Here is a 27,872-nt window from a genome sequence, read left to right as displayed (position 1 = left end):
GTGTCTGAGGCCAGATTTGAATTCATGTCCTCCTGACTCCAAGGCTGGGGCTCTATTCAACTGGGTCTGATTTTTGATGAGGAGTTATTTATTATGAGCTGGCTTCCAATCTTTAGTATGTAAATAACCTACAAGCTCACAGTTCATTGTGCCATAAATTCTTGCACATGATTGAAAGGATTTTTCCAATGGATTCTAAAACAATGATCTTCCATGTCATTCATAAAATCTATTCATGAAGTAATTCTGACTAACAATAACATTATTACAATATAGGACTGCTAGAAAGTCTTAGCTACTAATGCATTTTTTCATCTACTTTTCTCAACTATAATTAACTGTATGATTGCCAACACATGGTAAAAATCTTGTAATGTTTGCTTCTATGCACCTAATATGAAAAACTCTGAATTTTCTTGTGTCTTTTAATAGTACCATTCTAAAATAAATTGAGTATAAACATATTCACAACTTCAAAAGTAAGTAAATAAAATGATTACTGACCCCACACAGAGATATGAAGACAAAAGGTCTTCACTTGGTCAGATTTTTTTTTTTTTTTACTTTTTTGGCAGAGGCAATTGGGATTAAGTGACCTGCCCAGAGTCACACTGCTAGAAATGTTAAGTGTCTGAGGCCAGATTTGAATTCATGTCCTCCTGACTCCAAGGCTGGGGCTCTATTCAACTGGGTCTGATTTTTGATGAGGAGTTATTTATTATGAGCTGGCTTCCAATCTTTAGTATGTAAATAACCTACAAGCTCACAGTTCATTGTGCCATAAATTCTTGCACATGATTGAAAGGATTTTTCCAATGGATTCTAAAACAATGATCTTCCATGTCATTCATAAAATCTATTCATGAAGTAATTCTGACTAAATGCTGTGTCAAAATAGGGAGAGGAAACATTTAAGTACTAATTATGTAACAGACTGTGTCAAGCGTCAGTGCTCCAAGTATAAGCAAATTAGTCTCTGTCCTCAAGAAGTTTAAAGAAGACAATACATCTCAAAAGCAGAGTATTGTGAGGATCAAATAAGATGACATTTGTAAAATGCTTTCCACAGTTTTTGACACATAGTAAATACTTAATAAATTCTTTTTGTTTCCTTCCTTCTTTTCAATCTCTCCAAAGTTGTGAAATAAATAAAGCTCATACATTCAAAATGTGGAGAAATTTCAAAGAAGCAGAGCTCTTTCAAAAAGGGAAAGAATGAAATACACACCTGTTAAGTACTTACTATGTGGCAGGCACTATACCTAGTGCTTTACAAATATTTTGCCTTTTGAGTCTCACAACATCAATAGAAGGTACATGCTATTATGGCCCCCATTTTACAGTTGAAGAAAGTGAGACAGAAGCTAAGTTTGAACTCAAGTTTTTCTATTTCCAGCTCAGGCCTCTACCCAATGTAGCAAGTAGCTGCCTCAGAAGAACCACAAGTCTTTAGATACATAACAAATGTAATCCTTATTAAAGCCATTATAATATCATTGTAAATATCTAAGTAAATAAACCATCTCTCTGCATTATCACATTGTAATGATTAGAATATTAAGACCTGATTAAAATAAATTCATTCTCTCTTCCAAAGAAAGAATAAAATATAAATATAAATAAATATAAATGTGGCTAATAATACAATTAAGATCTTGATTGGATTTTTTGACCTTAACAAAAAATAAAAAGGAAAGCTAAAATGGCTCATGATCTCAAATCAGTAACATAACAGGCACAGAGAAATTTAGAAACATGATTTTAAATAAACAATAATTTGAAAAGTTACTCCTCTCTTACTCATTCACAAAGAACTAGATAGAATTAGAATTTGCTTTCACTATTGAATTGGGCAGTCAACAACTTGGACACTGAACACCCCACATTATATAATTGTGGTGCAACACTAGGAGATGGCTAAGAGCTGGCATGATTAAATTTTGAACTTGGATCCAGGAGGTGAAAATTAGTTTGGTTTTTTTTTTAGTTGTTTAAGACATTATGCAAGCTTGGTTCAATGTTATCAGTTATAGGCATATTGTTAGTAGCTTCAAATTTAGAAAGAAACTGGAAAGAATAACACTCAACTAAAAAATCTAAAAATTGAATAAGCAGACAAAACATAACATAGACAATTTAACACAAAATGATTAGTTAACAGGCAAAATTTTAAAAAATTCTTAAAAGTTCCAATTATTATTTCCTTATTAGTGCAAATTTAGTATCCACTTGGACTAGGGATGTATTTATGTCATGATCCTCTTTGCAACCTGGTGAAGCTGATTGGATTCTTCTCAAGATGTTAATAAATTTTTATAATAACACACAGGATTATAAAGAAAACTAATTATATTGAAATATGTATATCAAAATATTTAAATAATGAATTTATGAACCATAGGTTATAAATCTCTGATCATGGAAGGCATGCTCCTTGAAAGTAGGGGCTATCTCCCATTTTGCCTATTAATCCTCAGTGCTAACACAATGGCTTGTACAAAGTAAATGCTGATCAAATGTTTGCTGAGTTTAATTTAAAATGCTTTCTTATGACTCAGCCTTTTTCAGCAATACAGTGATCCAAGACAATTCCAATAGACTTAAGATAGAAAATGCCATCCACATCCAGAGAGAGAACTATGGAAACTCAATGTGAATGGAAATAAACTATTTCCACCTTTTTTTTGGTTTGCCTTTTTTTTTTCCCTTTTGGTTTTTTTCCTTTTGTTCTTTTCTTTCACAATGACTTCCTTTTGTTCTTTTCTTTCACAATGATTAATATGGAAATATGTTTAAAAATAAAATAAAATAATTTCTTATTTCCTAAATATTTTGTTTTGTGAATAATATAATGGGTTTTTTATATATATATATATATAGCAATATGCCCTAATATACTGAGACTCACCTGCGTATTTCACTTCTAAATCTGCAAGTGCTTGCAAACTGTTCTCGTATGTCACTTTCTCAATATCAAGCATTCCAACAGTGTCATACACCTGCTTGGTTTGTTGTATAAGCTCCTCAGTTCTTGCTTTAATTTGTTCTGGTGACAGATCCCATTTCAAAAAGTTTTTTTTAGTTGCTGAAGATGAAGACCTCAATTGAAGAGGGGACATAATTTCTCTTCCTAAAGTCATTCTTAAGAAAATCCTGGAACCACCAGTTCTGAAAAAGATTTAGGAAACAATTTTAATTAGAAGACAGGATCATAAAAGCTGGTACAGACGAGGAAATTGACTTCAAGAGTGGCAAAATAATTTGTTCAAACTCAAACAAACAAAAATTTAGAATTGGGATTTGAATCTAGGACCTCTGATTCTAGTTTTTTCCCCATACCATGTTTTTTGGTTCTATCATTCTTAAAATACTTAAAGTTAATACTTAACTTTAAATACTTAAGTAATAATGTTTGTCACCTAGTTGAATTAAGAAATAAAATATAAATGAAGACAATTCTAAACAGAAAGGGTCAATGACTGAAATTTTTAAAAAATTGAACTTAACAAACACTAAATAAAATGAGCGTTTCCACTAAGAAGAAGGGAATTAAAAAATCCTTCTATCAAATATGCAATCAAGCAAAACAAATCCCCATTTGGGCCATGTCAAAAAATATGTGTTTCCTTCTATGCCTTGAGTTCATCACTTCTTTGTCCGAAGGTGAATAGCATGTTTTATTATATGGCCTCTGGTCATCAAAATAATGAGCATTCTCAAGTCTTTTTTAATTATCTTTTTTTAAAGTATATTTTTAGCATCAATATTCTTTCAGTCATGCTCTTTGAACCATGGAATGTCAAAATCACTGAAGAATCAAAATTGCAGTGCATCTAAAGGATGATGGAGAAATGCATGATGGGTAAAAATACCAAAAACTAAAAGAAATGCACATGAAAAGTCATGTAAAAGATAAAATCAAAGACATGAATGACAGAAAAAGGAGGGCCGTGGTTTACAGGGCAATGAGGAGGGATGACAATTGGATTATATTTGTGCAGCACTGGTATCCCTATAAGATCAAAAAGCTGTAGTTCAGTAATCCAGTATCAGTGGTGGGGGGGAGGTAACACACATTATTGAAACTACAGATATCCTAGAGTTTTAAAGGATAAGTCTCTCTTCTACTAATTCAATCAAGTGCCAATCTATTATGTATGTTTGGGGAAATCTACCAATTAGAGCCGTCATTAGGAGCATACACAATGTGCTGTGATGAATATAGTCCCTTCACATGAGCTTTGAAGGATACTTATGTATTCTTGCTGACGACTGTTTCCTGTCTGCTTACTGAGTAGTGAAAAAAAGGCCTCTTCAACTGGTTCCTGAGCTGGAATTGGGCCTGCAATCAAAAGGTTCCTATGGGAGCAAATTGTTCTTTTTCCTCCTTCCCTGTGTTTGAGTGAGAAGGCAATAAGTTGTGAACTACCAAGTAGAGAAAATACCTGAAGCTTACTCTTCCATTTGTATAACATAGCACTATGTGCAAATAACCCTGCTTTTGTCCCTGCTCTAAGTGAAGGAGTATTGGAAACACAAAGAGTTAGATTTTATCTTTGTGTCAGATTCTGTGCCAGTTTACTGGGTGCCAAGCCCAGTGAGGAGGAAGCTTCTTGACTCTTCAAAGTAATAGATCAATGACAGCTAAGAGTAAACATTCATTGGCTATGTCATGTTTTGGAAATGAATTTGGCAAAGCACATTTTTTAAAGCAACTGCTTTAAGTGTGAACCCATTTTCCCCAGGCACTAAAGTGATTTAGAGAGTGTGCCCCTCATATAGATGGGATGTGTTTATACTTTGGTTCTTGCTATATCTTCTTAGTAAAAATGTCTTAATAAAAGCCAATTGCTATTAATTGATTAAATGGTACTGGAAGTTAATTACTAGGCCAAACATTTAGGGAGGGAGGGGGAGAAATAGTAAATATACCTGGTGATTGATATTAAATGGGTGCTCAAGCCTATAGGATCAGGAGAACCACTCCACTCTTACCTCCCCACACTTTTCAGGAATACTGTTAAAACTCTAAGGGAAAATTTAGCTATCCTTGCTCTGGGAGCCTGATTTGCTGATGAGGGAAGAAGAAGGAGAAAGGGGAAGAAAAAGAACATGAAAAGCACCCATTACATTCTAAGCACTGTGCTGAGTAAATACACACAGTAGGTCCCACAGTGCTTTGCTGCATGTACATATGTGAATTAATATAAAATCTTTATTTTAATTAAATAGACAAAGGTTTTCTTTTCAATTTGAGTAGCTATTCAACACAACTACTAATTACCAAAATTCTATGGAAACCAACAAAGGCACTTTGAATTTTAAGGCAAGGAAAAAAACTGATAGCTGAAGATATCATCTTCAGTTAATTGACAAATGTGGGAAAAACAAATTAGAAATGTAAATTTAAACAGATGATTTTAAATTCTGATTGAAGTTCAGCTATACTAGGCAACATTTCATACCAGGAGTACAAATTTTACTGGTTAGGCTTACATTTTCCACAGAACAGCCCCTATCTGTGGTAATTTCACTCCTATCATATATATCATTTTGACTATGATAAACACATCTGATTTTTATTTAGATATCCTGATGAAAGAATGAATACTTTCACCTTGACTACAAAGATAAACTATCATTCACCTATTCCTGAATTTATTACCTTGATATGTAAAAAGCAGTGCCTTTCTGAATTCATTAACTACTGTAATCAGGGTCAGTAGAGGGAAAAGGAACAAATTAGAAAGTACTTTTCAATTTAGTTGCTGGTTTAAAAAAAACTAAACTAAACTCCAAAAGACAAAAAGAATTTTTTTTTCTCTCTTCACAGAAAACTTTTCTTCCCTGTCTCTGGGTTTTTTCCCCAGTTCCTTCTTTTCTTATTTTCTTGAGCTGGAGGAAAAATATAAGTCCTCCAAAACTTATATTTAAAACACTTCCAGTTTGTCCCTCTTGTCTCAACTTTATCCCTTAGACATTTTACTTCACCCTAATGTTCCTCCCTTCTTTCCCATCTGTTTATTTTTAAGATTTTGCCCTTGCTGTAGGTCCCTAGCCATTTCCCCCCATTTCTTGTGTCTTACCAGCACCTGTGTTAGGTTACATAGGGCTTTTAAAGCCAGGGAAACAGCTGTGCTTATTGCCCTTAGGAATAGGACTAAGACAGTACATCACTCCTCCACTTCCTCCAATTGCCAAGCCTAAATGCTACATGCTATGCATTGAGGATAGGTGTGACTTTTTCTTTTGCTATGAAATACAAGGATGATTTGAAAACAAGAATCCTTATAGGAGAGAAAATTCCCAAAATGACATAAAATTCTGAATTTTTTTTCTCAATTAAAAATAATTAGGCTCTACCAACAGTTCATTTCTTTCATGCTATTTTTAACTGTTTCCATTATCTAAACTATTCCCAGATACACATGAATATGTGATTTCCAGTCCTGAATGGTACAATTTTCATCAAAATTTATGGGAAAGAATAATGATGGGGGTAAGAGGAGAAAGTTATGCCTCCTGTGTTGCAAAGGAAAAATGCTTATAAAGCAGAGAGTTGGCAGCTAGATGACCAAAGGGATAGAGCACTGGGCCTGGAGCCACAAAGACACTAGCTGTGTGACCCTGGGCAAGTCACTTAAATACTGTTTGCTTCAGTTTCCTCATCTGTAAAATGAGTAGGAGAAGGAAATGGCAAACTACTCTGTTGGTTTTGCCAAGAAAACCCCAAATAAGTCAGATACCACTGAAAAATAACTAAACAATAAAGTAGAGACAGGCTATTTAAGTTTTAGCTAATGAAGCTGTTGCAAAGGCATTTCATTTGGCTATAAGATTTGTCATAGTTTTTCTCTGAGTTAATGTTTATTCTCTTATTTTGCAGGATGTTTTGAAGATTATGTTTTCAGAGTTTTTTCACTTAACTGAATGCATTTTTTTTTTCCAGAGTTCACCTCAAATACAAATTTCACCTTGAAGTTTTCCTTGACATTATTGCTTTACATGATGATCAACTCCTGTTTCATTTATTGTCTCTTAATACTCACTTTGAAACTCACTCAAAATTCTGTTTCATGATATCTGGTTATGACTTTCCTCTCAAATATTATTATAAATTCCTTGAGGACAGGAAACATACCTAAATCAATTTTATTCATCTAATATGCAAAAGGACTTTTGTCTGGTACTGGTAGTGGGGTGAGAAGGGCTAAAATCTAGTTAAGACACTGTCTTTAATTCCAAATATACTCACAGATTGGCAAAGTCAACAAAAAAGAAAAGTTACAAATACTGGATGAACTATGGGGAAACAGATACATTAATGTACTGAAGAAAATGTGAACTGGTCCAACAAATCTGGAACAATTTGAATATAGGAAACACTTAATAAAAGCATCTTCCCAGCTTCTGCATATCTTGTGAACCAAAGATACCAATATTAGGCTTATAACTCAAGGAGAGAAAAATAAAGAAGAAAAGGACTCATATGTTCCAAAATGTTTATTGCAGCTATTTTTTTTATGGTGGCAAAAAACTGGTAAATGAGGAGGGGTAGCATCAGTTTGGGGAATGACTGAACAAATTATGGCATATGAATTTGATGAAATGCTAGGGGGTCAGTTTTAGAGAAAGCTGAGAAGGCTTGTGTAAATTAATAAAAAGAAAAGTAAGCAGAACCAGAACATCTTTATATAATATCATTTTAAAGACAAAAAACTTTGGAAGACTTTAGAATTCTGATCAACATAATGAGCAACCATGATTCCAGAGAATTCATGATTAACAATGCTACCTATTTTCTGATAGACAGGTGATGGACTTATTTATTTTGCTTGACTATACATTTTTGTAACAGAGTTTTGTTTTTGTTCTTTTTACAATGTGAAGGAGGATGGGCAAATAGGGAGAATAGCAGATTATAGATTAAAATTTTTTTCTAAAAAATGTTTTAAAAAGAGGTAGAGATGAGGAAGAAGCGCATTCCAGGCATGGGGACAACTTATGCAAAGGCACAGAAATAGAAAAAAAAATTTATAGTTAGCAAAGAATATGCATAATAGGCAATAGCCTTTGTGTTAATTGTGTGGTTACAAGACTATAAATATGATCTACTATAAAATAAAAGTTGTTAAAGCCTGATTGTCCTCTTTTATGAAATTTGCTTTGAATATGTTTGTATATTCTTAAAGAATGGGCCAACATTTTGTAGAACTGGTAGTCACTGATATTTTGGTAATAATAAAAACTGTGACTCCCCTTCCCCCATCTTTTAGTGTTCTCTCTCCTCTTTCACACACACACACACACACACACACACACGATATAATAAGTTCCTTAACTCTCAAAATTATGTCTCTTCCAATATAGCTCTCTAGCTTAGTCCTACTGCTTATGCACTCTTTTTATTTTATTTTTTATTATATATCTGATTCTCTGAAGGTTTTCCTGGAGAGCAGCCTTAGTCTCAGTTGAAATAAATAATTACTCCAAAATCGCAGCCAGCTGATAAAAATGCAAACGTTTATTTCTCCTTGCAAATTAGCCCGGTTAGTTCAGAGACCTATCTCTCTGCTTGAGCTCTTGCAGCTCTGTCCTTGGCTTCTGCCTCTGTTTTCTTCAGCCTCCAGCCAGCACCAAGTTGGAAGATGCAATGGATCTTTCTTGCCTCGAAGATAGGGCTTGTAGGCTTTCTTCCAGAGTCTCTCTCTCCTAAGTCCCACCAGAAAACCTCAGCCCAAGCTTCAAAAGCTCCCTATATATATGTGATCTCCTAAAGGTTAACTCTGCCTTCTGGAGGGAGAGGGATTCTGGGTTATCTCCCAGAGTGCTCTCTGGCCATAAGGGAGGTGTGAATTCGAACTAAGCCCTACACGTGTGAACTCCATTGAGTACTTAGATACTTATGAGCTCTCTAAAGGTGTGAACACAAGCATCATTCAATCAGTTCCACTTAGTACCTTGTTGCAAGTTCTGGCCCAAAATAACTCTTTCTAAGATTAAATTAACTCCAATGGCTTAACAGTTTGTAAAAGATTCCAACAATTCTCCAATAAGTATTTCATAGACTGTTATGTTGGAGTCCCAATACAGGTGTTCCACTGTTGGTGATGTAGGTAAGGCTTTGTTATAGAAATCTTGATATGTCTTTTCTATTTTTCTTCTGTTTCTTGTTTTCCTTCTGGTTTTACCCTTAAATATTTTTTAATAGGATTTGGTTTAAATGGCAATCTTACTAATCTTAATTAAAACTTTTTTTGTGTGTTTCTTACTATTATATGAAGTAGTACCATAATTTTCTTTATAAAGAAATTTCTATTTTAAATTGGTGATGTTTATTCCTTTTATCAAGTTTCCATTTTTCAGTTTCAGTAACTTGTTTAAACAGGTCAAGAAGGAGATGTTTTAATTGTTTGCTATATGGTCTCATTTTAATTTTTTTCTTCTAATTTGGTACTGACTTGGATGCTTATTCTAACAAGTACATGGTCTGAAGTACATGGTCTGACAGTACACAGATAGATGATTCTGTTATAAGTTCCAAATTACTGCCTGTCAATTTTTGTAGGTTGTAATATATTCAATGCTCACTATATCCGATTCTTAATTTAAGATCCATAGATGTGAGATTCGAAGGACTTAGAGAAAGGTCTCATTGAAGTGACAGGAGAGTTCAGCTCAACTCATTCAGTGACTAGGAAAGCCAGTGAGATGGATGGTCAGGGTCTTAATAAGATCATATCAGCAACTAATACCCTCTGTCTAGGCTCAGTAGTATAGCAGACCAGTGGGGCAGTTTCCAGTCCCAGCTTAGAAGGCAAATTGCCACTTAGAGAAATTGGGCTGTTTCCTGGAAAGATTACGTAGGTCTACCCTCTGCTGTGGGCAAAACACCAAATAGGGACCCATGTGCTAAAAGCTCTGAGCCAATTAGAGCTGTATGAGAAGTTTAGGACAGTGCCCCCTTTACCTCAGGAGCAGAGCTCAACTGTAAAAGTTACAAAAGAGGAAATAAAAAAAAGAAAAGGAAAGAAAATGAGCAAGAAACAGAAAAGAACTTTGACTATAGAAAGCTACTATGGTGATAGGGAAAATCAAAACACCAACTCAGATGAGGATAAAATGTTCACAAAGAAAATCTCAAAGAGTGATATGAAATGATCTCAAGCCCAAAGAGGCTTCTTGGAAGTGTTCATAAAAAATTTTAAAAGGCAAGTAAGAGAAGTAGAAAAAAAAATGAGAAAAGAAATGAGAGATATGCAAGAGAGAGTTAACAGTTTGGAAAAGAAAAGAAAAAAATTTACTGAAGAAAACAATTTCTTAAAAAATACAATTGGCCAAATGCAAAAAAAACCAAAAACCAAAAAACAAAAAAAAACTTGAAGAAATGAATTCCTTAAAAAACACAATAGACTAAATGCAAAAATCCATTAAAGATATATAGATGTGGGAATTCTGAACTGTCTTTTGCATTTAATGCTCCTAATAAAAATTTTCTAACACATGGTACCTTTGACTCAGTGATCCCACTAATGGGAATACTCACTAAGGAATATTCAGCAAAGAAGTAATTAAGAGGAAAACAAAGAGCTTCTTGTATAATTTATAGCTGAGTTGTATATAATAGTGAAAAATGAAAAAGATATTTCCCACTACTGAGCATAATGAAGCAAGGCATAATATATAATAAAATACTTACTACAATACTCCATGACAACAAAAAACCTGGAAATTAAGAAAGTATCCAAAGATTGGAGAAAGGACTGGGGACAATGGTATATAAGCTATAATGAAATAATATACCATAAAAAAATGATGAAGATTTTTTTTTAATGGGAAGGCTTGAATAAAGTAATTTGGAACAAATTCAATTTAATTTAATAAACATTTATTAAGCATCTACTATGTGCCAGATACTGTACTAAGGGCTAGGAATATAAATAAGAAAAAGACACACTCCCTTAAATCAAAAAACCTACAATATATTGAGGGAAGACAATACTCAAAAGAATCTGGGGTATTGCAAAGGTACTGTAGTACATCAAAGTAATATGCACTATATTGCTATCAAGAATAACAAGAAAGAACATATAAGAAAATTGGGTGAAAAGGGAGTTGTTCAGGTCACCTAGCTAGTGTCAGAGGATGATTTCAATTAAGATCTTCCTAAACTTCAAGTAAAGCACTCTTTATGAAGTCTTCATCAGCCATCTCTTCAGTACAATTATTTCACACTCTTTATTTCCAGATTTTTCCTTCAATTCTGCCTTCCCATTCTTACCAAAATTGCTTTTATTTTAGCCGAGCATACTACTCCTTAAATTGTTAAAGAAGTGTAAGTTTCCAAAAGCTTTAATGACTAGAATTCCCTGGACCCTTCCACATTCTTCCTTCCTTCTTGGACCCACATTTACTTCCCTACTTATCTCAGGCTCAACAGTTTCCTTTGTGTGTTGATATTACTCAAAGTCCTTAGCTTCCTGCAGAAGCTATTTATTTATTTAAAAAAACTTCTTAAATCTGACTTAGTCCAGAGCCCATCCAATCTGGAAGTTCTCAAGATCATTCTCTCAAATCATCCTCCAATTATGTTACTTGCCTAAACTCCATCCCATTGCTGAAATTATCTTATTCTTTCTGCATATGTTATGACTAAAGACCAATGTTGACTCACATCCAAAGCCCAGAGGAACAATTAACTCATACAATGTGCTTATATTTACACTTTTAATCTCAAAGGCAATTGAAAAAACCTTCTACCTTGATTAGTTGCTTAGTAAATTCAGCTATGCCAGAGTCATCTAAAACTCTGCAAATCCTAAATTTTAATGCAGAGATACAGGCTTGGCCAATATCTTTTTTATACCAAAATAGTAGTAGAGCCAAAAGATTTTATTAAAGCAAATAAATACCCCTGGGAATAAAAGTGTAAACATAATCAAGTGTGTTAATTTCTAAATTTTTCATCAGGTGAGGATATTTTTCAATATAGCTAACCACAGCAAAAAGTTGGCTGGATTTGGAGTGAGAACGTAAGTCTGAATTCTGGTTTTGCTACTTATTATTTATTTAATCCAGGGCAAATTTCTTAAGCTCTAGAGGCCTCAGAGTCCCTATCTATAAAATGAGGAAAGACCTCTAACCAAGACAAGAAGACCTCTAAAAGTTTCTCCTTGGGTCTTTAAAGCTATAATTATTGTTATAGCTTTCTCTTATTATTTGGACATAATCTGTTAATGAAAACTGTTTATAAAGTGAAAATAATGGACTATGTTGTGACCCAGCTTTGGAGGCCAGGATGCTGCAAAGGGTCAGGTAGGTATTTATTTCTGAATCTTTTTTTTTCCTCTTAAATATTTAAACAGACAGTACTTCAGAGGACTTTCAGAATAGTTCCATCAGAGAAACTGGGACTTCATCATAACAGTAAAAAGTAGTTTATAGTTTATATATTGAAAAATAAGTACATATTATTATTTCTCAACTAAAAATCTCTAAAAACAAGGGTCAAGGGTATAGGATTATCCAGTTTTTAGCTGTGGCAGTTTACCAAAATACCTATTCACAAATGGTTCAGAATTTTTATTTTACTATTCATATATATGCTATCTATTCTATGGAGTTAACTCAGAAAAGGCAGAGACTTCTTTTAGGTTTTCTTGTTACTCAATCATATCTATCTGTTTGATAATTAAGTTAAGTAATTTTACCATTTCCTTCTCCAGCACATTTTACAGATGAGAAAACTGAGACAAACAGATATAAGTGACTTGCCTAGTCACACATCTAGTAAGGATGTAAGGTCAGATTTGAACTCAGGAAGATAAGTTTCTAAGTCCAGTGCTCCATACACTATGGTGCCCCCTAGCTACCTACAGAAGGATCTAGCTATGCTGTAGATCAGTGACATAATTAAATACTCAATAAATTATGTCTCCTGATGATGATGAAAGACAGAATCTATGTAGTTTAGTATCTGAGAAAGAATATGGCTGGTAGTAGCACAGTGGAAGGACCAGTCATAATGACCAGTGCCCACAAACACACTACAAGATGCTGAGTGAAATGAGTAGGACCAGAAGATCATTATATAATTCAACAATATTATATGATGATCAATTCTGATGGACGTGGCCCTCTTCAACAATGAGATGTACCAAATCAGCTCCAACAGAGCAGTAATGAATTAAACCAGCTACACCCAGCGAAAGAACTCTAGAAGATGACTATGAACCATTACATAGAATTCCCAATCCCTATATTTTTGTCCGCCTGCATTTTTTATTTCTTTCATAGGCCTATAGTATACTGTTTCAAACTCCGATTCTTTTTGTACAGCAAAATAACTGTTAGGACATGTATATATATATTGTATTTAATTTATACTTTAACATATTTAACATGTATTGGTCAACTGACCATGGTGGGGAGGGAGGGGATGGAAGGAAGGAGGGGAAAAATTGGAACAAAAGGTTTGGCAATTTATCAATGCTATAAAATTACCCATGCATATAACTTGTAAATAAAAAGGTATATTAAAAAAACAAACACACTACAAGAATGACTGATATGTAAACTGATGTTGAGTGAAGTAAGCAGAACCACTGTACACAGTTAACAGCAATATTGTAAGATAAACAACTGTGAATGATTTAGCTCTCTATTCTTAGCAATACAGCAGTGATTCAAGACAATCCCAAAGGACTCATGATGAAAAATCCTATCTGACTCTGAATACTGACCAAAGCAAGCTTGCTTCCTTCCTTTCTTTCTTATTCTTTCTTTCTTAGAATTTTCTTCTACAAAATGACTAATATAGAAATGTTTTACATGATTGCACATCTATAACTTATATCAGACTACTTACCATCTGGGATAGGGAAAGGAAAGGAATAAAGGAGACATTTGGAACTAAAAATTTAAAACAAAAAACATAAAACCCTAAGTGTTAAAAATTGTTTTTGCATGCATTTGGGGAAAAAAAAATTAAAATTAAAAACTTACTGATGAACTAGGGAATTGGTACCTCCCATTTCTTTAGCCTTACAACTGGTCACTTATTATCCTTGAGGTTTATGGAAGGAAAGAAAAAAGGAAGAAATAAGCATTTGTTTAGTGCCTACTGTGTGGCCGGCCTGGTACTAAGAGTACTGTTGATTCTCACAACAATCCTAGGAAAGAGGTGATAGTTTGTCATTTTGCAGTAAGGAAATTGAGACAAAATGAAGTCATGTGACTTGCACAGGGTGACATACAACTAGTGAGGGTCTAAAGTCATATCTGAACTCAGATTTTCCTGCCTCCAGGCCCCATCTATTGTGCCTTCTAGCTAGCTGCTTCCAGATGGCAAGATAATTGGCAATGGAACTTAACATACAAATTTTTTTTCCTCTGAATCTGTGATTTCAATGATATAAGGAACTCCCAGGGAGGAAATTCCCTCTACAAATGCAAATTAGCAACTTTTCTGCAGCCTTTGCCTGAATCACACAGCAAATATAAAAACACACATACACACACACACACACACACCTTAGAGATAAGACTTCAACCCAGAGGTACCAGGCCCTAAATCTGGCTCTCTATAGCAATAATAGTCCTTTTCATTCATGGCAAAATACTGGCAACTGAGGAGATGCCCATCAATTGGGAAATGGTTGAACAGGTTGTGGTACATGAATGTAATGGAATACTACTGTGCAATATGAAAAGATGAACAGGCAGATTTCAGAAAATCCTAGACAGATTTGTATTAACTGATGCAAAGTGAAATGAGCAGAACAGGAAAACTGTCTATAGTATCAGGAACATTGCATGATGACCAACTATGAATGACTCAGCTCTTCTGAGTAAGACAGTAATCTAAGACAAGTACAAAGGACTATAGTTATAGTCACAAGAGGTGAATGAAATGACAAAAAGATAAATAGGTTTGTAACTACACCTAAGAGGGGTTATACAGAGAGATCATCTGGTCTAGCAACTTCATTTTTAAGTTGAGGAAATTAAGGTTTAACCAAGTTAAGTGCTTATTCTTAGATTACACAGTTTACCACAGGTACCTAGTGGCAGAGACAGGACTTGAATCCTCTGAATCACAATTAAAAAATAAATAGCTCTTTCTATTCTATCATGTTTTATCTTAGTTAAAAAGTTTTATATACCCTCCAAAGAGAAGCGTGTGTATGTGTGTGTGCGTGTGTGTACATATGTGTGTAGTGACAAAGAATTGGAAGCTAAAGGAATGTCTATAAATTGGGGAATGATTGAAGAAATTATGGTATACACCTGGATATGTTAGAATACTACCATGCTAAAAATAAGTAAATAAATAAAAATTTTAAAAAAGAATATTATTGTGCTATTAAAAATGATAAAGGTTAAACTTCAGGGAAATCTGGGAAAATTTGAATAACTATAAAGTGAAGTGAGCAAAACTAGGTGGGCTATCTATACAACAATAACATAAAGACAATAACTTGAATGATTTAACTCTAATCACAGAAATGACCAACTACAGTTATAGAGGACTCAAGATGAAGAATGTTATTATCTCCTGACAAGTGATAAACTCAGAATGCAGACATATGTCTGTATCTATATATATCTATATAATACATATACATGTATTATATATATGTATATGTATAAAACACACATATGGCCAATTTGGGCATTTGTTTTACTTGACTATGCACCTTTATTATTAGGATTTGGGTTTTATATTTCAATGGAGGGGCAAGAGGAAGGAAAGGAAATAGATTTTTTTTTTTAATTGCAAAAAGAACAGAATAAAACTTTCAAAAAGTTTGATGCAATACCCTAAGTCATGCTCAATTACTCAAGTTATGGATATTATCTTTGCATGCATTAAGTGAATTTATCCTTCTTTAATGCATTTGTGCAAATATAAAGTTAATTACGTAGTTGGGTCAAGCTGCCTCTGAGTTGTCTGTATCACATGTTGTCAATGTACTCCTAAGTTAAATCACTGAACTATGACTCATTTGTCACCCATTTCTTCTGTCAAAAAGTTGTTAAAACTGGAAAAAAAAAAGGAGTGGGAAATATGTGAAATGAAACTAATAGGCCAATTACAAAGAAATTATCAGGTATGACAAGGAAAACAGCAGGGAAACTCTCCAGTAATTCATGGGTTGTCATTTGTGCTTCATTTTCTTTTTCTTTCTTTCTTTTTTTTTTTTAAATAAGTTTTTATTGACAGAACATATGCCAGGGTAATTTTTTTACAACATTATCCCTTGCACTCACTTATGTTCTGACTTGTTCCTTCCCTCCCTCCACCCGCTCTCCTAGATGGCAAACAGTCTTATACATGTTAAATATGTTATAATATATCCTAGATACAATATACGTGTGCAGAACCATAAAGTTCTCTTGTTTTGTGCTTCATTTTTAAAGAGAACCAATGACATTACAGGCCAATGTCTTAACTTGTGCATATGATATTTAAGTGAGGCAAAGTTGTACCAAGTTTTATCTCTCTCTCCTAGAGTTAGGAAAGTTCTGTGGCAGGACAAAAGGCAGGACAATCATTAATGGCCTAGGATGCAGTGGATGACCTGGGCTTCTTCAACGGATATCTGACTAAAAGCTTCACAGAGCCTGACTCAGTTGCCTCTATGGCCACTAGAACAAATTGTTCTCATCTGGCTACTCTTCTGGGGAAAAGTTTTCACAAGCTTGGGTAAACATTTCCCCAATTCACAGACCAGTTTGGGGCCTACTGATTATCTTCAATCTCATTTTGTCCGTCTGTTGAGGTGGTTTTACTGGCATGCGGACAGTGTAATAATGCAATTTCTTGGAGTCACAGGTAAAAGTTGGATGACTGATTGCACACCAAAGGTGGATGAGCAGTCCCCAAAAGGCCCTTACACAAGAGATGCTAGTCCTCCCTGAACATCAGCTATATCCTTAAGCAGGGAAATACAGTACAGGCTAATAAGGAAAATTGTCAGTAATTTATAGGCACCAATAACTGGGAAGAAGCAGAATCAACATTCATGGCTCAATATAACTATAATAATGTGCAATATATAGGTAATAAGTAAAGAGTCTTAACTGCCTTCTATTAAGAACACATAGTTGTTACCAAGACTTAATAGGACAAGTCTCATAACTAGAATACAGCAATAGAAGGGTAAATCTTGTATAAAATAATCAAATCAGATTGATAAGGGCTGTTAGAGTGGCTTTATATATGATGAATACCTATGCTAAAATTTAAGAAAGTGAGAGGCACATCATGGTGGAAAACTTAGAAGTAAGGATCAAAGGAGGATTAAAAAAAAAATCAATATCCTGGGATAAGCATTAATTTGGATGATTTTATTCTAATACAGATTACAAAATTGTTACGGTTAACAACAAGCTGAAACAATTTGGCTGTGATTGAAGAATCTCATTATCTGAACATCTGTTAAGAGGTTTCTCTATGCTAAAAGCAAAGAAACTGGTATATATTTTTTTTACTTGTTTTGATAATAACTTTATTCCTCATAATGGAAATGAAGAGACCAGGGGAAAGGCTAATCTGATTCTTATCAATAAAAAGGAATGGATGTATTGGGGTCAATCTTTTTGCCACTAATGGGAAGATCTAGGAACACAAACTACAAGAAAATTGGTTTTGGTTTAATATAAGGAAATATTCTCCTCCTTCCCCCCACCCCCCTTTTTTTAAAAAGTTTTTTTGCTGAGGCAATTAAGGTTAAGTGACTTGCTCAGAGTCACAAAGCTAGAGAGTGTTAAGTGTCTGAGGCCACATTTGAACTCAGGTCCTTCTGACTTCAAGGCTGGTGCTCTATTCACTGCACCAACTAGCTGTACCAGGAAATATTTCCTAATAATTAAAGTCCATAAGTAGAATGGAATAGCTTGGGAGCTCTTTCCTTATCATTTTAAGCAGAAACTTTGTAGTCATTTGTTGCAGGTGTTTTACAAATTTTAGAGGAGGAAATAACCTTAAAGGTCATTTAATCCAACTTCCTCACTTTACAAGATGAAGAGACTAAGGCCCAGAAGTTGTAGAAGAATTTATGTTTTATATAAAGACTAGAATATAAGTCTTTGGATCTCTTCTAGCTCTGAGATTTTATAATTTTATGACTTTCTCTCTTTATCACTCCTACTTTTAATGAAGAAAAGTATGACAACTAGATGCATTAAAAAATGTTTGTAATGACAAATTTAATAGTCACTAACAAAAACAAATACACAAGTATAACGATTATAGTCCCACTTAAAATTCTTAATATTTAACTAATAAACAACAAAGAAGCTATAGAAATGCTTTTGTTGTATTTGAATTCCAGATCTATTTGAATTTTTGTGAGTAGACAAATGTGATTAATGTGTATTTTATTTGTAAGACTGTTCTGTTATCTGTACTACTATTAAAGATGGTTTCAAAGATTATGGATGGGTGGGTGTCTCCTGTAGAATTCCTCCCGTTCAGGGACTGGACAGTTTCATTCATCTTTTATTAAAAAAAAAAAAAAAAAAAAAAGGAGTCGCCTAAAACAGGAATACATTGGTAGTTGCACTTTGCTCTCTGATCTGATCCTATACTCCCTTTTTAATTAATTAATTCAGGCCATCTTTGGCAATTTGTAAACTACTCAAGAAAATGTTTTCTCTGAAGTCTGTAAACCCTTTCTACAATTCCTTCAATGAAATAAATAATTCAAGGTAGTTTCTTTTCTTTTCTTTTATCAAGGTGATGTACTTAAGGAAATCTTAGAAGCTTTTCTTAATGCAGAACACTGATTCTTTATTCCCTTGTGATTCCTTAGATAAGGAATAGTATTGGCATATCTCTACTTGGCAGAACAGATGTTTAGCAGAGCTCACTTTAAAGGGAATTTCCATTAAGTGACTGCTATTTAATCACTGATCTCCACAATTAAATTGATTAAATCTTTGATTTGACTGAATTGAAAAATGCTGATAATGAAACGGAATGCTGTGAAATAATCATGACCAAACTTATTCCTAAAGGAGAGATATAAGATGATCTTCTGCTTGTTTCTGGAGGTAAAGGATTATGGATATAGAACACTGCATATAATTGTCAGACTTTTTATCATATATTGCTTTATTTTCCAGAACTGGGTTTTTTTTTTCCCTTTTCCTTTTTTTTTTTTTCCTTTCTTGAAAGAGATAACTCTCTGGGAGAGGAGAAGGGACATATTGGGAAATATGAGTAGTGTTAAAAGATAATAAATATAAAAAGAGTAATGTTGACAAAGAATTAAAATAATGGGCAATACTGGGGCATACAAAGGGCACTATACTACATTAATAGGGATCTTACCCTATGATTTTCTTCTTTCCTGACCATAATATTTCAATGTCATTTTTCAGTAGATGTTGCTAATATGATTCCTTCCAAACTTGAAAATACTTTAGGTTCAAAGCTTCTTATCCTATAAAATATAATGAATTTGCTCTACTAGTTCTTTAAGTTAGAAAGCCTGTGTATCAGGTTTATTTAAAATGACAGATACCTGCACCAGAAACTGGCTTTGGTGTTTATTAGAAGAAAAAGAAATAATTAAGGTCTTAAGAGCAACTCAGGGATGAAACATTTCAGGAAAATGGTGTAAATTGTCAAGAGGACAAGCCAGATTGTGTTGGTTGGGATGAGGCAATATATAGCAATAATGTTTGAGCCAGCAGGGAATCAGAAGTAAAACTTGGGCCATTTGGAGCAAAAGAATAACTTACTAGATATAGGAAAAAATTGAGGTTAACAACAAAAAGATTGGAATTCAAAAGAACAGGTTGGAAACATGATATTTATGGAATCCTTAGAACAAATAGACAATATGGTCCAAGATCAAGATATCAAGAAGTTATAGGGAGTTTACATTCTTCTGAGGGTGGGAGGATATATAATATATACACAGATAAGTATAACTCCAAGTAAGGTGTAATAAGATTAAACAGAACTTCAAAAGGACTCAAGAGACTTGAAGAAATAATACTTCTTGATTATTCAAGAATAGGTATTTCAGCTGGAGAATCATGAAAGGCTTTACTAAAGAGGTAGAATCTGAGCTGATGTTTGAGAGGAAAAATGGACTATGAAAGGTAGTGATGAGAAGGAAATGAATTTCAGGTATACAGAAGTTCATGGAGGTAAGCATGTATGGCACAGTGAACAAGAGAAACTGCTGCAACATTTCCCATAATGCTTACTTTCTAAAGTGCACAAGGATATGGTCTCTTTTTTTAATCATATAAGGACAAATCTACCCTTTCTCACTCTAAGGACTATGAATGCATCAATCTGCTTTATATAGAACACATACATGCATACATATTTATTTATTGATGTGGGTACATTAATAACTAAGGCTTTTATCCTCTTATTAAGATCTTTGGGTACTAGAGTATTCTCCTTACCCTATTTGTTAGTATTTTGTATATAGCACTCCAAAGATGAAAATCCAAAAACACCTCTATAAAACCTTTGCTTCCTTACTTGTGGGAATGACCTAAAGGCATTCACTAGCACATCAGATTGTTGTGCCACAGTACTCTTTTATTGTACTGACTCAGTTTCCTTAAATTGGTTATGTCTCAGTTTCCCTAATTGTTGTGCCTCAGTTTCCTTAATTGTTCTGCCTCAGTCCCCTTAGTTGCAACTTCCCCCTCTCTCTTGTTCATGAAGACTGATATAACTCAGGGCTATTTGCTCTAAGATTATAAATTGTCAATGTGTAAACTCAAAAAGGGGGAATCCAGACATTCTGTCTCTAGCCAGATACTTTCTTAACTCCCAGCTTGTTAGAATTTATGGTCCTACCCCCCAACCTGTCAGAACTGGATTTATGGTTCTGGCCTGGAGATTCCTGATCACCAGAGTTGGACTCCACTCCCCTGCCTTTGTTTAGCTACAGTGTATAAATATGTCATAGAGAACTCACATTGGCTGTTGGATGCTGGATTCTTGAAGACAATAGTCTCATTCAGCCCTGGGACCAAACCATGGATCCATTTGGTCCCAGTAAATCTCTCCCTTTCCAATAAAATATTAAAAACTCTAATCTCTATCTTGCTTTTTTTCCAGCATTACAAGATAATCAGCATGTATTTTCTGTTAATTGTCACATATTTTAGATAGATAGATAGATAGCTGTATAGAGATAAATATACTCTTTATTCAAAATTAACTTTATAGAGTCAGGGTCCAGATGGTCCCATAGCAGCAGATATCACAGAAAAGACCCTTCCTGTCCCTATTATGAGCAACTCTGAGTATAGCAGTAAGTATTCTACTTTCATATCTTCACCTCCTTCAACCAATTACTTCCCTCAAAGATCCCAAAGTATAGATTTGAAAGCAGAGTGCTGATTTCTCTCCCCCTGAAAAAAGGAGAAAGCATCTCTAACATAGACATTAAAAGTGGGACTTTACCCATGAAAAAAAGCATTTGGAGTTGTCTCACCACCCAAATCTAGGTAAAATAATTGTCTCAATTGACTCAATAGAGTTCCATGGTATCATTCTCTCAATTTCAGAGAGCTATAAAAAAATGTCCTTTGATTAATTTCCTTTTGACACCTAGTCCTGTGCATGGGTCTCCTTTTCCCTTTCCTGGTACAGCTATAGAGTTATCACAATTATTTAGTATGTGATAATTGAGAGATATTTGCTGAAAATGAAAGATTTGAAATGGGTTATTTGATCAAACCTCATCATTTTCAAATTCCTTTAACTCAAGGAACCCTCATTCCATTTGTTATAATGAATCATCCTAATTTAGCATGTCAAACCTGAGGAACAGTTAATAACATACAGTGTGGCTTAAAAATATAAGGAGATTGTTGAGAAATAAGGTGGGAAAAGGTAGATTGGAGCCAGAACATGGAAGGTATCATTCAAGATTTTGTATTATATCCTAAAGACAGGAAGCTGTTGTTTTTTGAGCAATGGAATAACAGAGGCAGGTAGGTCATTGCCTTAGGAAAAATATTTTGGCAACTGTGTGAAGGAAAAATAGCTAACAAGTGGCTTTAAGTTTTGTAAATGTCACCTTATTTGAAGCTTATGACAAATCTATCAGATAGGTTCTATTATTATTCCCATATTACTGATGAAAAAATTCGGACTGAGGGAGATTAAGTTATGCAGCTAGTAAGTATCTGAATCATGATTTCAATTTAAGTTTTCTCGACTCCAGGTGGAACATTTTAATCCATTATGTCATGTCACTTAGTTGAGTCAAGAAGGGAAAGAAGAGGCAGGGAGAGGGAATAACCCAAATGAAGAGATTAGGTGATAAACTACAGTGGTAGAAGTAAGTGGAAAGGAACAAAGAGATATTCTGGAGAAAGTAGCAGAACTATGGACAGTGGCAACTGATTATATATGAGAGGAAGATGAGAGAGAATAATTAAAGGTGATACATATCTGAGTGATTGAGGGTTATTAGAGAACAAAAGAAAACTTGGCAGGAAGTTTAAGTTTGGGGGTGGAGGAAATGAGGAATTACATTTTGGATATGTGACAATGACTTGCCTATGGGACATTAAGGTAGAGCTATATAGACCAGGAGGTAAGAAATGGGAAATTGAACTTCAAGGAGAAGATCTATATACAAAGATTTGGAAATCATCTTGGTAAAGGGCAGCTGAGATGGTTCAATGGGTTTCTGAACACTGGACTTGGCAGCAGAGAAAAAGTGAGTTGCAATGCTTTCTCAACCACTTACTAGCTGTGACCCTAGGCAAATCCCTTTACCTTAGCCTGTCTTAGTTTCTTCATCTGTAAAATGGAGATAATAATAGCACTTAAGAGTTGTTGTGAAGATCAAATAAATTTTTGTAAAGTGTCTGCAAAGCTTTAAATAAATGCTAGGTAAGGTCAGCTATTATTATTAAAGGTGATAACAATCCAGATAAAAGACAAAGCCCTGAGGGATGCTCATACTGAGAGCAAGTAAGAGATGGTGAGTCAATGAAAGAGATCAAAGAATAGTTAGTTTGTAGACAACTTGATCCTTGACTCATTTGATATGCAGACAGGAAGGTAAGGGATGAGAAGGGAAGGGAAGGGAAATACTATTTATATAGCTTCTACTATGTACTAGACACTATGCTAAATAAAACAATTACTCTTCTCAAGAAATTTCTATTCTATCAGGGCAGTCGATATATCTGTATATCTGTAAATATATTTATAAAATAAATATAAGCAGAATAAACACAAAATGTATGCAAGATATTTGAGAGATAGTCCTAATAGATAGGAAAAGGTGGGATGAGGTAAGATACCAGATAGAAGATGGTATCATGCTGTGTCTTAAAGGCAATGAGGCTTCTAGGAGATAGAAATGAGAAGGAAGTGCACTGCAGACCAGATGAACCATCAAAGCAAAGGTACTGGCAGGGTGCCAGAGTAAAGACTCTGCATGCTTGTACAGAATGCAGGAAGGAGAGAAATGTATAATGTTGGAGAGGCGGCTAGGTGGCCCAGTGGATAGAACCACTTAGGTCAAGAAGACCTCAATTTAAATTTGGTCTTCTACATTTAATAGCTATGTGGGCAAGTCTCTGTCTGCCTCAGTTAGCTCATCAGTAAAATGAGGCTAATAATAATAATAACTATTTCCCAGGGTTGTGGTCTTATAAAAAACTCAGAAAAATCTTAAAGGGCTAAAATAAATGTTAGTTAATAATAATAACAAGAAGGTTATAATGATGTTGGAAAAAATAGTTTGGGGCTTGGTTATATGAAGGACTTTAAAGTCAGATGATGTTTGCTCCTAAACAAGGTTATTTTTCTCCACGCTTAATGAAAACTTACTTTTTTTCAGAATCCAAAAATAATTCATTTGACATTAAAATGCAGATATACTCACTGCTTTGTAGCAATTCACCTAACTACTCCTTCTCTGCTTACCTCTCACCCCCTGCCCTCATCCCCTCTAGTATTTCGTCCTGTCAGTGGCTAAGACTAAAGAGGAAGGATAAGGAGGTAGGCCATGAGGTTACTAAAGGAAATCTATGAAGCAGAAAATCTCTATTCTGTGATAAATGAAGTAGGCTACTAAGTACAGCTGTATAATCCTCTCAGATTTCAGACAATTTCAAGTCCAACATTCAGTTTTAGAATATCTCAGGATCACAGAGTTTTAGAAGTATAAAGAATCATCTATTCCAAACTTTTCATGTTTAAAAAAAAAAGCCAATGAGACCTAAAAAGATCAAATAACTTGCGTGTACTCACAGAGCTAACTATTGGCAGGACAGAGACTCAAACTCATGTCTCCAGACACCCACTCAATGCATTCCAATACCCAAGTCTCCCAATGTGAATTGGGAGTGAATTGCCAGTGAGGACACAAGCACTCAGTCATGTCCCAAAGAATCTGTTCAACGCAAGTCTGTATATCGTGTAAGTGTTTCTGTCGGGGAAAGGGGAAATGTAAATAGATGAGGAGGGCAGGTGGATGAGGAGAACATGGTAGCCAGTTCAGCTTGTCTCCACTCATCTCCTAAATCGTTTGAGCTGATAAACTGCTTTCTCAGCAAGATGGACATGCTGGCCACAGTTTCCTTTCAACAAGTCACAGTAGCACTAAAAGCAGCAACAGGCTATAAGAGAAGAGGAAAGAAGCTGGAGTTGAGTGGATCTTGGAAGCCAAGAGTTTTTTTTTTTTTTTTTTTATGTACACAGAGGGATAAGAAGTTTTTGAAGAGCCAGTTGGAGTAGATAGAGCATTTGAGTCTTTAACTGCACTCAGGACTCTTGCATTCCCACCTGGAACTTCTCATACAAGATGTGGGCTAGAATCCCATTCACCACACCTAGGGTCTCATCCTTCTGAAACATAATCTCTCTGTTCCTCTATGAAGTCACACTGATTCACACACATTTAGGAATCCTATACTGGATACCCCATCAGCCATAGTCAGGTTGTCAGTCAGCAGGAGAATAGTACTTTTAGCCTGGAAGCTAGCTGTTCAAAGTATTTGGAGTCCTCCACATAGATGACCCTTGAAATCTTGCAAATAGCCATTTTTATCAAAGTCCTTGTAATTGGACAGGACATGTATATTGGGATAGAAAACATTCACCAGCCTCATAATCTCTTCCAAAATGTTACAATACTGGCAGGAAAGATGAAAAGGGGAACACTGCTTCAGTAAAGCCTATTGAAAAAGATGTCTCAAACCCTTCCTTGAACATTACATCTCAATCTCTAACAATATGGGTTATCTGACACTTCTGAACTTCTGTTGACACATGAGATTGTGGGCTTTAGTCCATCATTGTACCATAATGGGGAACTTCTCATTGTCCTGTTTGGATCAATCTTATCTGGGTAATAGTAGTGAAGAAGATCCTTTAACTTTTTTTCTGACATTTTTCACTGAGGAACTTGCTATTATCTAGGATTTTGTAAGATAAAGGGCAGTGCTTTCTTTCCATTATTTCCAAACCTAGTTAGGATCATGATAAAGTCAGAAATGAATTGTAATTTGTTGCATCCTCCCTTCCTGAGGGAGTAAATGATCTCCTGAACTTGCTGGGAGTGCCACATGAGAACTGCAACCTTCCATCATATCTTTCACTTTCTCCTTTACCTCCTCTGCTTTAGTCTTCCTGTCTGCTCTTGCTTGAAAATTTGGGTTTTTTTCTTCTGAAATCATAGACTTTTCAAGCTAGACAAGCCCTCAGAGCTGACCTAGTTCATCCTGTTCCTGAAGCAGCATTGTTGACTCTAACATCTGTAACACATGGCCTTCCAAGTTTTTTTTTAAAACACTGAATGAGGGGAAACTTCATTATCTCTGAGGAGGCTGCCTATTTCAGTTTTTGAAAGTATTAAATAATATCAAGTTTTTTCTTATGTATTGTTATCTATTGCTTCCTTATATCTTGTACTATATATATATATACACACAAACATTTTCAGTGTTTTGCAGTTTTATATTATTCATATTCCTTTGATTTGGAGTTGTTCTTTCTACCTACATTGTTGTAGTTATTATGGGTATATTTTTCTCAGTTTTATTTTGCTTACTTCATTCTATGTCAATTCATATATCTTTTCATGCTTCTATGAATTTATCATAGTTGCCATTTCTTAAAGAAAGTATTATTCAATTACATTCATGTATCATAATTTGTCTAGCTATTCCTTAAGTAATAGACAACTATTTTATTTTCAGTTCCTTGTTACCACAAAGAATGCAACATTTAATATTTTGGTATGTATAGAGTCTTTCGTTTTTACTAATGGCTTCTTGGGAATAAAATAGATGTCTAATAGTGGAATTTCCTGGTTAAAATGAATGGGGATTATATTAAATTGGGGGAGGGCATAATTCCAATTTGCTTTCTAAGTCACAGTTCACCAACAATGTAATAGTGTGCCTGAATTTCCACCAAATCTCTGACATTAACTAGTTAGAATATGTAAATTTACATTTACATAAAGAATATTTTGATTTATAAGAAATGATGAGTATGAGGAATTCAGAGAAATGTGTAAACACTTGTATGAATTGATATAGAACAAAATAAGCAGACTGAAGAGAAGATCCCTAAAAGGAAGTCAAACTGAATAACTTAAAACTCAATGAAATTTCTGGAAAACAGATAATGAAACTTTCTTGTTCACTCATGGAAAAAAGGTGGGGGAGTAGGAGAGCAAAATATTGAATATACTGTCAGAAACCATTACTGATTCAGATGTTTCAGCTTAGTTTTTCTTTGGAGAGTTTGTTTGGGGGAGGGGTTTAAATGACAAATAAAAGATAAAATACATCAATAGAACAAACAAACAAACAAAAAGCCCTTGGGAGCAATGGAGTTGCTATTTAAGAATAGGAAGGCAGTGGCTATGGGGAAATTTATTTGGGTAATGATTTTCCTTTGAAAACAGAGGGAATACACACATAAATTCATAGTCTTAAAAAATTACTACTGAAAACATATTCAATTCCTATCAGCATCTCTGTCAACATTTCATCAGAGTAATAGCACTAGGTAACATTTCTATGGCACTTAGCACACTGGAAACTCTCCCAGTTTTTTTAGGATCTGTCTCATGCATCTTATTAATCTAGCAAACTGCTGGGAGGGAGAGTGGGTTTTGTATCTCTTATTATAGTAACTTTTTATTGAAAGAATCCATGCCAGGGTAATTTTTTTTTTTACAACACTATCCCTTGCACTCACTTCTGTTCCGATTTTTTCCCTCCCACCCTCCACTCCCTCCCCTAGATGGCAAGCAGTCCGATATATGTTGAATATGTCGTAGTATATCCTAGATACAATGTATATGTGCAGATCCAAACAGTTTTCTTGTTGCACAGGGAGAATTGGATTCAGAAGGTAAAAATAACCCGGGAAGAAAAACAAAAATGCAAACAGTTTACATTCATTTCCCAGTGTTTTTTCTCTGGGTGTAGCTGCTTCTGTTCATCATTGATCAACTGAAACTGAATTAGGTCTCTTTGTCAAAGAAATTCACTTCTATCATATTACATCTTCATATGGTATCGTTGTTGACGTATATAATGATCTCCTGGTTCTGCTCATTTCGCTCAGCATCAGTTCATGTAAGTCTCTCCAAGCCTTTCTGTATTCATCCTGCTGGTCATTTCTTACAGAACAATAATATTCCATAATATTCACATTCCACAATTTACCCAATCATTCTCCAATTGAAGGGCATCCATTCATTTTCTAGTTTCTAACCACTACAAACAGGGCCACCACAAACATTTTGGCACATACAGGTCCCTTTCCCTTCTTTAGTATCTCTTTGGGGTATAAGCCCAGTAGAAACATTGCTGGATCAAAGGATATGTATGCACAGTTTGAT

At 34.6% G+C, this 27,872-nt stretch overlaps 1 protein-coding gene and 1 pseudogene across 2 annotated transcripts in view; both read right to left on the bottom strand.

Moving 5' to 3' along the window:
• Nucleotides 1–27,872, bottom strand: part of NLN (neurolysin) — a 137,270-nt gene that overhangs the window by 89,774 nt on the left and 19,624 nt on the right. For both annotated transcript variants that reach the window (XM_031965579.1, XM_031965582.1), the window contains exon 2: nt 2,909–3,168. In XM_031965579.1, the coding sequence (XP_031821439.1) occupies nt 2,909–3,168 (260 nt within the window). The remainder of the gene's footprint in view (nt 1–2,908; nt 3,169–27,872) is intronic.
• On the bottom strand, nt 23,689–26,509 carry LOC116423262 (annotated as a pseudogene).

This window comes from Sarcophilus harrisii, chromosome 1 (assembly GCF_902635505.1).
Source record: "Sarcophilus harrisii chromosome 1, mSarHar1.11, whole genome shotgun sequence".
Taxonomy (NCBI): Eukaryota; Metazoa; Chordata; class Mammalia; order Dasyuromorphia; family Dasyuridae; genus Sarcophilus; species Sarcophilus harrisii.
This window is presented reverse-complemented; position numbering and strand designations above follow the sequence as displayed.